The sequence below is a fragment of the Saccostrea cucullata genome, unplaced genomic scaffold (genome assembly GCF_032062105.1).
Source record: "Saccostrea cucullata isolate Sc308-1 unplaced genomic scaffold, CSIRO_AGI_Scuc_v1 ctg4131, whole genome shotgun sequence".
Classification (NCBI taxonomy): Eukaryota; Metazoa; Mollusca; class Bivalvia; order Ostreida; family Ostreidae; genus Saccostrea; species Saccostrea cuccullata.
In genome coordinates, this window is record NW_026935135.1 from 2155 (window position 1) to 16522 (window position 14368).

The 14368-nt window shown below is 33.2% G+C and overlaps 1 protein-coding gene across 1 annotated transcript in view; it reads left to right on the forward strand.

The window, feature by feature from the left end:
• Nucleotides 1-8019: 8019 nt before the first annotated feature.
• Nucleotides 8020-14368, forward strand: part of LOC134241995 (protein eyes shut homolog) — a gene marked incomplete at its 5' end in the record, with an annotated part of 42972 nt that continues 36623 nt past the window's right edge. The window contains 4 exons of the mRNA XM_062724010.1: nt 8020-8319; nt 9026-9168; nt 9244-9407; nt 11342-11492. Coding sequence (XP_062579994.1) covers nt 8020-8319; nt 9026-9168; nt 9244-9407; nt 11342-11492 — 758 coding nt within the window. The remainder of the gene's footprint in view (nt 8320-9025; nt 9169-9243; nt 9408-11341; nt 11493-14368) is intronic.

Below are 14368 nucleotides of genomic sequence, written 5' to 3' on the forward strand. Positions count from 1 at the left end.
TGGTTTACAAGAAGATGCGTGGACAAAATGACGATTTTAAAAATGAAAATCGGACAAAAAATGCGACCGGAAGTGATTTTTAAAAAAATGAAAAAAAGGTCTGAAGATATTACAAAAATGCATCATTCTTGAAAAAATCATTGAAATCGGTTGAGTAGTTTCCGAGAAATCTCGTGTACTATGAAAAGGGAAAAATAATAATAATAGGAAACATAAGAAAAACAGTAAGGTCTTCCGAAGGAAGTCGGAAGACCTTAATAATAGGGAAAAAGAAACCGAAGAATAACAAGAAGGTCTTCCGTTGGAGACGGAAGACCTTAACTAGAACGATCTCGTTGCGAGCAACGAGAGGTCTTCCGTCCGATTCTGAAATAAAAAACGAAAAATCTAGCATAAAAAAGTAAAAAAAAAAAGGATTTGCACATAAGGTGGATTGAACCCAAGTTGTCAGCATGAAATTCCTACGCGCTAAATATTACGCTATTGGGACCTCTGCTCAAAATCTACTTGTATATACCTCTGCAACAGTACTTCTGTCTAAGAATTATGAACGAGTCACTTTTCAAAATTTTGCGCTAAACGCCACGAGTTAATCTTCGCGTCTTTTCTTTGGAATGTTCTATTAAATAGGGGACTTACAATATTCAATGATATTCTTTCTTGAGAGAGCATTACATATAACTATGATTTAAGATATGTTTTTTTCCCTGACGCACAAAAGATATTAGGTATCGAATTTCATTTACACAATTAGTCTTTTTTCCACTTTGAGAACCAACCAAACCAATTATAGAAAGATGTTAGTTTGACACAGAATTATAACGTAACTACAACGTGACAATCCAAGTAGTCCTTTACATTTCATTTATCCTTATGTTACCTTCGTTCATGCAAACGCTCGACTGATTCCGTAAACCCCTATTGCGAAATGCCGGAGACAGCCGCCATTTTGGACCCGCTTCAGATTTTTGAATGCTAATATCTAGACTTTAGATTTATCAATATTCAAACAAATTATATATTAAGCATTATAAGAAGCATCTCTATTTATATACAAAAAATGAATGAAAAATATTAACTAACAAAAAAGTTGAAAAATTGCATTTTTTTTATATATGCTTCCGGTAGCTACCGGAAGTACTTACGACGCACACAAAGGCGATTCTGCAAACCACAAAGTCATGATCTATCATCTCCAATACGTCTCCAGTTCATATCCTAAGCCATTTTCGACAAAAGTGCGCGACAAAATTGCATTTTAAAATCAGGAAATTGGCCATAACTTGGCACCAAAAGCGAATTTTCCAAAATTAACTACCGACTGCACAAGTTCATGTAATGACGCATATTTTGTGAAAGTTTCGTTGAAAACCGCTGAGTAGTTTTCGAGAAATCGCGTGCACAAAATTTTGTCAAAAAAAAGAATAATAATAATAAGAAACAGTAGAATCACTATAAGGTCTTCCGTGAAGACGGAAGACCTTAATAATAATAATAAGAAACCGAGTAAAAACAATATGTTCCCAAACTCCGTTTGGGGAACATAATAATAAGAAACAGAGTAAAAACAATATGTTCCCAAACTCCGTTTGGGGAACATAATAATAAGAAACAGAGTAAAAACAATATGTTCCCCAACTTCGTTTGGGGAACATAAATATCAAGCCCGATGTTTATTCGTATAGTATTATAGAGTAGGGCTAAAAACTAGAAGATTATATCTCGGAAACTAGAGATGGTGCCATCACCATTGTTTGATAAAAGTGGTATCTGGCCCCTAATACCCCACCCTCAAAATTTCTGACCCCAGGGTAGGGGACTTCGATGTCCCCGAGCCCGATGTTTATTCGTATAGTATTATAGAGTAGGGCTAAAAACTAGAAGATTATATCTCGGAAACTAGAGATGGTACCATCACCATTTTTCATAAAAGTTGTATCTGGCCCCTAGTACCTCACCCCAAAATTTCAGACCCCAGGGTAGGGGACTTCAATGTCCCCCAGCCCGATGTTTATTCGTATAGTATTATATAGTAGGGCTAAAAATTAGAAGATTATATCTCGGAAACTAGAGAAGGTATCATCACCATTTTTTCATAGAAGTGGTATCTGGCCCCTAGTACCCCACCCCCAAAATTTCAGACCACATTGCGCATGTTTAAATTTTGAATTGCAAATAGCGAACTGCGAACTGCGTTCTAAAATCTGAATGCCATGCCAGGCTCGAACCAAAAAAGTTTCGCTTCGAGTGCAGTGAACAGGTAACCCAACTTACTGAGCTATCACCACTACACGTATACCGAAAATTTTAAAAGGACAAAGAAGCACCACATTCACACATTTGGATTTATTGGGAAAAGTTAATTTTTCGTGGTCTCTGGGTCTTCTCTCAATTTTTAAAAAAATGTTTCTTTTAATTTGAATACACACGAATGACGTTTCAGATCATGGAAAGAAGACCCAGAGATGGAAAATTTTTAGAAAAACGTGTATAAAAATGTATCTTTTAGTACCAAATGTCGGATCTGGCCAATTTTCAAGTTATTTTTTTAGCTAATCAGAGCTCAATTTCAGGATAGTATTTTCATTTCCTGTTGAACAGGAACCCGATAAATAAATAAAATGTTAAAATTTCATATGACATGTCGATAAAATTTTCAATCTTCAAGTACGCCCAGATTCCTGCCGAATGCCCATCAAAAGAACCCACGTTCTTTAAAGCGGCACTGTGACGCACAAAGGGGAAAATTGACAAATGTAGAATTTTCGCATGATCTCTGTAAATTTTTTTCAATTCCTAAAAGTATTCAGTTTCAGAAAATTACATGTTTTGGAACCTAAAAATGATATTTTTATGGGGAAAAATAAAAGTAAAAATAATTTCTGTCTGCCCCAGAACGAAAATATTGCAAAATACTCTGGTACTTCTTCCTCCCTATTGTACACGTGCGCAGAAAAGTGTTGAATAAGTTTCCATAGTTACCATGGTCTCAGTTATCCACGAATGAATGTAAGAAGACCAAAAAAATTGATTTACTCTTTTTAAAAAAGTTTTTAGAACATATTTCTCACCTTTGCATGCTCCAGTTGAATGTTGTTTACAATTTTGAGCTAAAAATAAGAGTTGCATGACCTTGACATAACCGAACAACGAAACGGTAGATACAACCTTTATTTTTCCGGCACTTAAACGAATTGTGCAGTCAATTCTTGCAGTCTAATTGTCATATATTCGCTAAATACTCATAATTTCATAAGTATTTCTCTGTATGCTACAGATATCTTAAATTTACGATATGATTTTGACTCACTGTGCCGCTTTAATACGCATTCGATCCTCTTCTAAAAATCATATATGATATGCACAGAAAAAAGAGGCATGAAAAATCTTGACAATTAGCACAAATAGAAAATTCTATCTAATGAATGATTATTTTTGAAAGTTTGCTAAATTCCTATGTAAGGTATAAGTTGTAAAAATACTTTTTAAATTAGAATTTGTCCAATCTGTTAATTATCATTTTGAGCCTTTGAGAAGAAATAAAAATCAAAATACAGATGCTTACATGCATATTGATAGAATAACGCATACTTGTTTTTAGTAAAAAAAAAAGAAAAAAAAAAAAAAAAAAGAAAAAAAAAACACAAAAAAACAAACAACAAAAAAAAACCAATGTATTGTTTATGCGACATATTGAAGAAAGTGAATGATACCTACAGTTATTTGGCCAGTTCCGAATAAGAAACCGCGATTCGGCGGTGCTATAAATATATTTATAGCACCGCCGAATCTACTAGGCATTATTTCAAAATCTAAGTGTTTTGTCAAGGCAGTTCGTTGACTTGTGGAATTAAATATTGTTTCACAAAAGTTCAGACTTCCCCCCGAAAAAAATCATTTCGCAAGTTACCATAGGTGTCCATTTTACCGGTTACGAATAAGCCGACGAGTTCCGGATAGGTTAGAGATTCTTATTCATTTCAACCTTTAATTAAAAAATATACGTCCAAGACGTTATCCATTGGCATGCCTAAGATAAAGTCAATTAATTGCTTCCAATAAATTATTTGTATTTCCAAACGTTGAAGAGAAACTAGAGGTGCTGTGGGCACTGGGCTCATTTTAATGATACCCCACACCTCCTTTATGATTATTTATGACAAAGCCCATGTTTTGCTCTGGGAGGCCCGAAATAAGTGTCAGATTAATAAGTTAAATAAAAGGTAACAATGTCACAATATAATAAAGAATCTGTGAAAGTATCATTAAAACTTCTTCAGTGGTATAGGAGGAATTGTGATTAAGAGATGGGTATACCTTTCAATATTACAAAGAATGGCAGTATATGTATGTTTCTCTCAAGGAGCCCGAATTATGTGCCAGATCCAAAAATAAAATAGGTGCACTTTGGTACTGTTAAACAAAGATTTTGTGAAAAACTCATTAAATTCTGTGAAGCCTCATTAAACTTCATTCAGTGGTAGAAGAGGGGTTGCGGATAAGAAATGGATACCCCAGAGTAAATCAAACGGGCGGACGTACAGACAGACGGACGGGCGGACGTCGAGACGGATGGATGGACAAAGATCCCATTACTATACACTCCTTCTTCCTGTTTTTCCAGCGGAGGTATAATAAGTCACGTTAACAATGAAGAAAACAACGAAGAGTGACTTTATACATGTTATAATAGTATTTAAAATGGGTATTCGGAACTGGTAAAATAAGAGCATAAAATATTTCAACATCTTACAGTATTTTAAATATATATTTTTGACAAGATTTTAGTATATATTAGAGTACATATCATACTAACTTTTGATACCTGGAACGCGGTTTTATGTGAAAAATTAATGTATCTACAGAGGGTTTTTTCAGACTTACGCGTCGCAGTGATTCAGATTTGTTGCGTTGTAAAAGTATGTCGACTGTTTCAAGTACGATAACGAAACCAAACCGAGGGCAAAAAATCAAAACTTCACATAATTCAAACAATCATACATAAGCCTTCTTACCATAGAAACAATTTATTTTTACCCCGTTGAATTTATTAATTATCAGTCCTTACATTACTAATTATTCGGAACTGCCCAAAATCCGGAACTGGCCAAACGGCTGTAGGTAATTCTTGCAATGGACAATTAAATTGTTTGTTATACACTGACTTTAAGTGAACCTTTGAATTTTTAAAATACTAGTATTGATGGATTAAACAACGACTTTCCTTTTCACACGTTTTTTTATATCAATATTGCATGAAAAACATTTGCCAAATACTCAGTATATGTTCGTTTATACATCTCGTGCAAGACTCTTTTTTTTAAATAATTGTCATATACCATTTACTTGTTCGAACATTTAATTGTATGAAAAGTCAATAATGTACATTTCTTAAAACTTAATTATTTTCTTTACTTGTCTTTCTTCCTATGAGAAAAATAGTTCATAATATTAATAAACAGATGTACTCAGTATCTGTGTCAAAATACAGCCTGAACAGATCGGTCTCAAAAGAAAAACGAATCCTTGAAAGTTCCGGTGCCTAGGAGAAATAAGCATCCCCAATGACAATGACACCTGCTGACCCGCAGTGAGCCTACGAAACTGAAGCTCTCTGATATTAATTTACAAATTCTCTGCTCGTCCATCAAGTTTTCCTCAGACTAGCCAGCTAAAGATCTATATACAGTAGTCCAAATCAATAAATCTAAAGAATTTGAATCATCTTTTTTTTTTCAGCTGTTTGCTATAGTGGCATTTACAGTTACCTAATTTCAGAATCAGTTGAGCATGAAAGACAATTAAATTTGCAACATCAACATATTTTTTTTTTCGTTCTGAGCACTTTTGGACGCCACAATGGTGAAAATTAGGGAGAATTTTTTGAAATTGAACTTCCTGTCTTTCAAACTGAAAATTTCTGGTTGATATTTTGAAAAATACATTTGTGACATCAGTCTGGGATGTTATTGGTTTTACCATTTAGTTAAGTACAGTAACTACAAAATTAAGTGTGTCTGCTTCTTCGCTGATGACATTTGACAAAGATATGCATGATTACTTTAATATCATCATCCAATGCATTTTTTGTTTTTGTACACTGTACATATTCGATGAAAGCATGCTAACCGCTTTTCATTACTTTCAGTACGTTGATTGTTATCGTCGATGTAAACTTTTCATATTTCCATCATTTTCTCAAGAACAAATGGGCCAATTTCAAACAAATTTACCTCAAAGTATCCTTGGGCGAAGGGAATTCAAGTTCATTAAATAAAGGGTCACGCCCTCTTTGAATAGGAAATAGTTATGTAGAGCGAAAAAATAATGGCATCTTTAAAATTCTTCTACTCAAGAACCACTTGGCCAGGAAGGATGAAGCTCATTTGGAAGGATCCTTAGGTAGTGCAGATTTAAGTTTGTTAAAATCATGACCCCGGGGTTAGATAAACAATAGCAAATTAACGTTTTACATAGGAATATAAAAGGGAAAATCTTAAATATCTTCTTCTCAAGAACAGCAAAAACTATGATTTGTGATATTTATATTGATGTATCCTCAGGTAGTGTAGATTCAAGTTTGTTCCAAGCATGACCCCCAGGGGTAGGGTGGGGCCACAATAGCTGATCAAAGTTTAATATAAAAAATATATAATTAAAATAATTATAAATCTTCTTCTCAAGAACAGTGGAGCCATTATTTGTCATATTTATATGAAAGCGTCTGCAGTTGGTGTAGAATCAAGCTTGTATAAATCATGTCCCCCTTGGATGGGGTGGAGCCATAATGGACGTTCGAAGTTTTACATAGAAATATATCGGGAACATCTTTAAAAATCTTCTCAAGAACATTTAAGCCATGGTTGGTCATATTTATAAGAAACATCTGCAGGTGGTGTAGATTTAAGTTTGATCAAAACATGACCCCTGGGATTTGGGTGGGGCCACAATTGCTGATCAAAGTTTGACATAGGAATAGATAGGAAAAGTGTTTTCAAATCCTTCTCGAGAACATCAAAGTCACGGTTGGTCATATTTATATTGAAGTATCCTCAGGAGGTGTAGACTCACGTTTGTTCAAATCATGACCCCCAGGGGTAAGGTGGAGTCACAATAGATGAAGGAAGTTTAACATGGGAGTATATAGGAAGAATCTCCAAAAAAATCTTCTCAAGAACACTAAAGCCTATGATTGTTCATATTTATCTGAAAACATCAACAAATACTAGTAGTGTAGATTCAAGTTTGTTCCCCCTTAACCTTCTGCCTTTTAGGGGTAGGTTGGGACTACTCATGCATTACAGCTTTCTAATACAAATAGTATTAAAAGAGATTAAATGCATGAGTGGTCCCAACCTACCCCTATGAAACTTATTTTTGCTTTTTTCCCAACCACGTTTCTCTGGTGAGCGATAGTGGCCACTAGGCCTCTTGTTTTGATTCATTTCTCGATGAACAAAACATTTATATCGTCAATGCTTAAAATTTGAAGTAAATTCTAACTTGTTAAAAAATATGCAAATTATGTGTTTTTTACAGAGTATTTGTTCATCATGCAGTCGCATGTTATGTTATACTGGAACAAATTTAGTTTTCTGACAAATATCGCTCAAAATTTACATCGAAAAGTAGTTCAGTTGCTAAAATTGACTTTATTTTCTTTGGAAAATAAACAGCAAAATATTTAAATAGATACACTGTAGTTCAAAATGATGGAAAAAAAGGTGATTGAATTATTGTGTATCGAACACTGAATTTAGAAATGTTTATTGTGAACACTGTATTTATACACAGAAAGTAATTTAAGGGTCATGAACAGAATCTTGCATGGAATTGACACAAAAACAAATTTTCAAACCCTGCATTCAATTTTGAGACAGACGGTCAAAGAGGTAGAGAAAAGCGCAACAAAATGTCGTTTCATTTTGTGAGAAAGATAGCCTTCATGTATATGGAGTTACATGAATTAATGCAAATCAGTTTCTTATATTCATAGCTTTCTCTTTACAATTTTTGAAGATCTTTATCCTCCTGGGAAAATAGACCAAAGATTAAGCAACTTTTCTGCAAGCCATTTATATTTAAGATGGGAGAGGTCTGGAGGAAACACTGTTGTAAGTCATTATATAGTCATCATAAATGGACATCAAGAACAGACCTTTGGAAATTTTCCAGAGATCTACTGGGATAGAAAACTAAATCCAGGTTCTACGTACAACGTAACAATTTATGCAGTTAGTCATGGAACAGTTTTTGGCTATCCTTGGTATGGAAGTAGGAATAGCGAACCTGTTGTAGATTGGATAGAGATAGATCAAAGTAAGTATAAAGTTTTAGGAAATCATCAACCGTACATGTTTTGCACAATATTAAATATTAGCATTTTTTTTATAGATGTTCCCATACTTTGCATCTTATCTAAATGATATAGTGTTTCATCAAATTGTAAAGATATTTGCTCTAGCAACGTTAACAGAACATAAAAACGACTATTTTTGTACTTTTATATTTATATTGAACAAGAGTGCATCAACCCTTATATAATTTTTTCCGAAATTCTTAATTTTATATAAAATACGAGAAATTTAAATATTCTTTACAATTTGTAACTGGTGATAAAGGTTAACACTTAATTACCTGAGCCATTTCATTACCCCAGGAAGTTTTCACTTTAGCTATTTCTCAATATAATATGAATATTGTACTGATGGTCACACTGTTAACTGAATCATTCACAACCCTTTGGTGTATTTTATTCCGACGTCATGCTTATTTGAGAAAATAGCTGTATATAATGTGTAGCACTTTCAATCATGGAATTTATTACAAATTTATTTCTTCAAAACGAATCGGAAAGTGTACAGAATTGATTCTGACTTATCAGATTTATACTTTAATTGTAAGTGCTTCGCAGTCGAAAATCAATCAGGATGGTGTCTTTGATAGGGTAGTACCTTCACTGAAGTGAAAAACCAACATTATAAAAATATTTTGAACAATGATGCTATAAATTATACCATTTCAGTTTTATTTCATGGACATACTTACATGTCATTTGGAGAAAGAGATGAGGTACTAAAGGGAGATGAAGTCATCAGTCCATATCTTAAAATTCCGACAAAATTATTTATTGGGGATGGATCCCATGAAGGATTTAATTACGTCGTTGTGAGTAATTGTTACAAATCTTATTTTTTAACTTCTCCATTTAAGGCATTTATAGCGTAATTTCTTTAATTTAAGGTGGGTTCAAATGGTGTAATTGGACTTGGAGAAGAATTCAACAATTTTGCAATAAAAGAAATCAATACTGAGGAGGTGAAAGATAGACAAATAATTTGTCCATTTTGGACAGATCTGCTTACACTGAAAACCAAAGGCAGTATTTACTACCGAACATACCAAAGGTACATGTCCTTAATAACATTAAATGAGTAAAATGGAATTGTATATTTAAGGCCAAAAAAAAAAAAATACCTGTGTTTCGGGTTACCCAACCGACCCTAATTTTACGCGCCGACCCTAGCACTTTTTATTGCAAATCCGGATTACGTACCGTAATTTGTTCTAAAACTACAGTCTTCAAAACGCGCGCAATTAAAAAGGCACTTGTAACAGATAAATAAAAACGTCTTTTCAAGCATTTTAAGATTATACATGCATAGATAATAGCTCTTTTCCGCTTAGATCGTTCCCTCCTTTACCCTTTAATGACGATTTTTTACACTTAGCATCAGACCCTTAATGAGACTTTTAACCGAATCGATGTTGACACGACGTCGTGTGTATATTTTCATTGTTGATTTGACTTGAAATTACCGCTTGTTTTTAAATTATCAGAGCACAGGTGGCCACCTACAGGTTGACAATAGATGACTGCATCATACTGCAGTTGGAAATCACATGATTTACTTGTTTAAAAAACATAAGAATCTCGGAAAGTCCCACCAAAATTCAAAATGGCGGACTGTTACTTACGATCGTTTTTGAGCATATAACTCAGGCAATACGCAATATTTTCTCATCCAGTAAAGCATTACATGAAATTCCAGCTATCAACTACATTTTCCTTGAAATGTTTGATAATCATAACGATCTACACGTGTAATATACTTCAATATAAGCAGGGACCTATATACTATAAGATACGAGAATTTTGTGAAGTTCGGAACCGCGCAGTGCCGATTTCGTTACCTGTTTCTCAGACATTCAGAAGATATCTTCCATTTTACGCATAGTTATCAATGTAAAGGTGTAGAAAATAATTATTAATTCTAAAACGTTTAGAAATCAAGCAAGTTTAAAAATTTGTTGGCGAGATTGACATTGTAGTTTCAGTACAATTATTGATTTCTGAGGAATCAAACTTATAAAATGGATAATAAATAATAAATTAATAATTAATTATAACATCATACATAAATTTCATAGTTTTTAAAGACAATTTTGGCATATTTGTTTAAAATATCTATTTTGCGATTTACACCTGCTCTCACCTGAATTATTTATTTATAGAAAATTACAATAAAAATTTTGTTATTAGGATGAGAAAAATTTAATTTATTACAAATCCAATGATATATTATACATAGCATAAAAGAATTGTTTGACCCCTATTAGCATGATTAGTTCAGTTTTAAAATGCACTCTAATTCATTTAAAACGCTCTATGGGGCACCCACTAGGCAAACACTCCAGGAATATGGCTAGTGTGTCAAATTGCATCACTTATTTTATATGTGCATCACTCAACTCCAAGTCCACCACATGTTGTCATTGGGTTTAAGCTCAAGAAATATCCACACTCATACACAATTACTGCAATAATATATATAACTTTCTTTGGCACTAGACTGTGGGAAATTTATTTGGAGATGGTCATAATTTTGAAGCTGACAACGGCATTTTAACTCTGACATTATTGGCCGTGAAAGAAATGGATATTAACTATGTCTTTACATGTAATGATAATGAGGTCGAGGTAGAAGTAGGCCTGAAAAACTATCTTGAATTCTTTATTTTACTTTTTTGTTAAATGTGACAAATTTTCATTATTAAATTGTGATCAAAATTCAAATATTATCTTTTTCTGTAAATCAATTTCTTGCAATTGGTTCTGCTACCTACCTCTAGAAAACAAAATAGTACTTGTTAATATTTAATATCATATACAGTTTACCTAAAAAACAGTCAAATATAATGTTCAGTTAAAATAAAAAGTAAAAGTAAAAAAAAAGTAATTGCCTACCTACCTACCCTAATTTTCAGGGACATGTTACCGGAAACACATTTTTTTTTTGGCCTAACTAATGCTATAACTAATCTGTTTATCTTCATGAAGTGGAAAGGGTGCTGAGAATGATTTATTTATTGGAAAAGCGAACGACTTGATTCGGCTACAGTTCAAAGATTTTCCAGAGTTTAAGGCTACTTGGCTCCTCAAAGTAACGTGGGTAAACATGACGTTGTTTGGAGACAGATCTCAGGTTGATGTACGTAAATGTTGATCGAATTTGATTTAATAAGTGTTGTAACAACGGAAAATATAATAATGTTGCCAAATGTAGTAAACTAAAATGATAACATTTAGTGACAATTAGTGTTATACCATCTTGCATCGAGATGAACAAGAAACGGTTTAACGCAAAATGTAGTAAAACGAAAGTAATACTCTTTCGTTAAGAATATTCTGAAAAATTATCAGTAAGTAAGGTACGTTGCATATGTTCTTATTGTCCCCCGCTTTCGCGAAAGCGAGGGGACATTAAATCTCATTCGTCTGTCCGTCTGTCCGTCCGTCAGTCTGTCCGTCAGTCACAAAAACTTTAACCTTGCCCATAGCTTTTGATTTAGCGGAGCTATGATTTTCATATTTCATATGTGTATTCCTTGTGATAAGACCTTTCTTTGGGTACCACCAAATTTGACCTTTTGACCTTGACCTTGGAGTTTGACCAACTTTTACAACAAAATTCCAAACTTTTACTTTGGCCATAACTTTTGAATGGTAGGTACTAGGACTTTCATATTTCACATATTTATTCTTTGGGACAAGATCTTTCATTGGATACCAACAACTTTGACCTTGACCCAAGAAATTTACGTTCATATGTTTTTCATATGAACGTAAATTTCTATACTATACTATAACCCTGACCACAATTTTTGAACGGTAAGGGCTATGGCTTTTATACTTCACATATGTTATTCCTGTAAGAAGAACTTTCATTGGATATCAAGAAAGTTAACCTTTTGACCTTGACCTTGGAGTATTAACTACTTTTTAAAAATCATAACTTTGGTCACAACTTTTGAACGGTAGACACAAGGACTTTTATATATTTCACGTATGTTTTCTTTATGGCAAGACCTTTCATTGGACACCAACAACTTTGACCTTTTGACTTTGACCTTGGAGATTTACGTACTTCTGGAAAAACTTTAACCTTGACCATATGTAATCCTTGTGAGAAGACCCTTCATTGCTTACCAAGAACTTTGACCCTTTGACCTTGGAGTTTTAACTACTTTTTAAAAACTTTAACCTTGGTCACTTTTGAACAGTAGAAACTAGGACTTTGATATTTAAAAATATGTATTCTTTGTGGCAAGAACACTCATGGGATACCAATAACTTTGACCTTGACCCTAAAAAATAAAATCTTGCCCACAAAGACACCAAAAGCGGGGGACCACAATTCTTTGAATTTGCTTATATATAGTATTTACTTTGTAGACAAAATGTAAAATATTGCTGCTGCTTTTACGAGGGTTGTCCCAGAAAAACGCAAACATTTTTAATATCTTTTGTTTTACTAGGACTATACAGTTAAAAATTGAGATACATCATGATCAACATTTTTTGAATAATTTCTAAAAATTTCAAAGAAATATTTCTATAAATGAAATTTTCCTCTTATGTAAAGGAATCTATCAAATTAGCTGTCGGCGCAACACTGACGACGTCAAAACGTATCTAGTAGTGTTTACGAATTTGTTACGAAAAGTGCGCCTCTATAAATATTCATTTTTTAACACACATTCGGCAATGTGTTTCATTATCTTTAGTTACCAACTTATGCATCCCAAATACTAGTGTTACTAAACGATTGGGGGGGGGGGTATTCTTTCAATAGACAATTTCACAATCCCGATCATAAAGCTACCTGATCGAATTATTTAACAGCAGCCTTCACGTAGGCCTATGACGTCCCTCTCTTGTCTTTTCAGTTAGTCTTTATTTATGTTCTATTTCACCAGTTCAACCGAACATAAATTATTTATAAATTCAAAACTCCAACACATGTTTAGGAACGGCATCGCCTGCGTCTGTGCAACAGACATTTATTATACATAAATGTTACAAATAATATTCTTCTTTGAAACAACATTCTACAAAATAAAAAACGAAAATATTAAATCATATCAGATATATACATTATAAAGTAGGGTGGGTGGGCGGGGACTTGTTGCACTAAGCGCAGCGAAACCTCGAATAACTTCTAATTCTTAATACCTGGACACAGGTAAACTACCTGTTCCGCACGATTTCATTTGAACTCATATCAATCGTTAAAATCCAATCAAATCTTAGATACTATAAATACTTTCTAAACACGTAAACAGACAACACCACGTGTTTCCGATACCAATTATAAATATATTTATGTGCACATGTCTATTCTCTTATATCAGGAAACAAGTCAAGTCAACCTAAAACCTCTTCTACTAGATATAAACCTGTTCCCCATAGTTATGTTTGTGTCTTTTTTCATAGTTTACATCTTTTTTCTATATGCAGGAGTCATATCCCACTTAACTTAGTGTTGCTTGATAATTTGGTGCTCCGCATCACAGCTTAAGGGGCAATATCCCTCTGATAAGAGAGACAACTCTTCTGATAAGAGAGATACATGTAACTTCCATCAGACATTTTTGTCATGAAATTCAGCGAATTGTTATGTCCGAGTTTGCAAATTTCATTCCTGAAGACAATTTCATAGTCAACTTAGTCAAACCTATTTTATGCTACAAATGTTGATTTATAGTTTCTATTGCTTGTATATTGATTAATTATTTATAATAGTTTACTTAAAACATTTATACTCAGTTCCTTTAAACAGTGTAAATTGAGAAATCTCAATCTCTTTAAATATATTTATTTTAATTGTACAGAAATTTCAGGTGCAGTATTGTTTATAAACATTTAATTAATATTTTGTTTCATTTAAAAATATTTTCAAGGGCGATAATGGAACGATAACTCTTGTTTATGGATGCGTGTTTTTTTACATGCACAAAAAACAATTTGTTATTCTGATTTAAAAAGCAGGGCTTCAGTATGTTTTCTAATGGGAATTAGATAAGT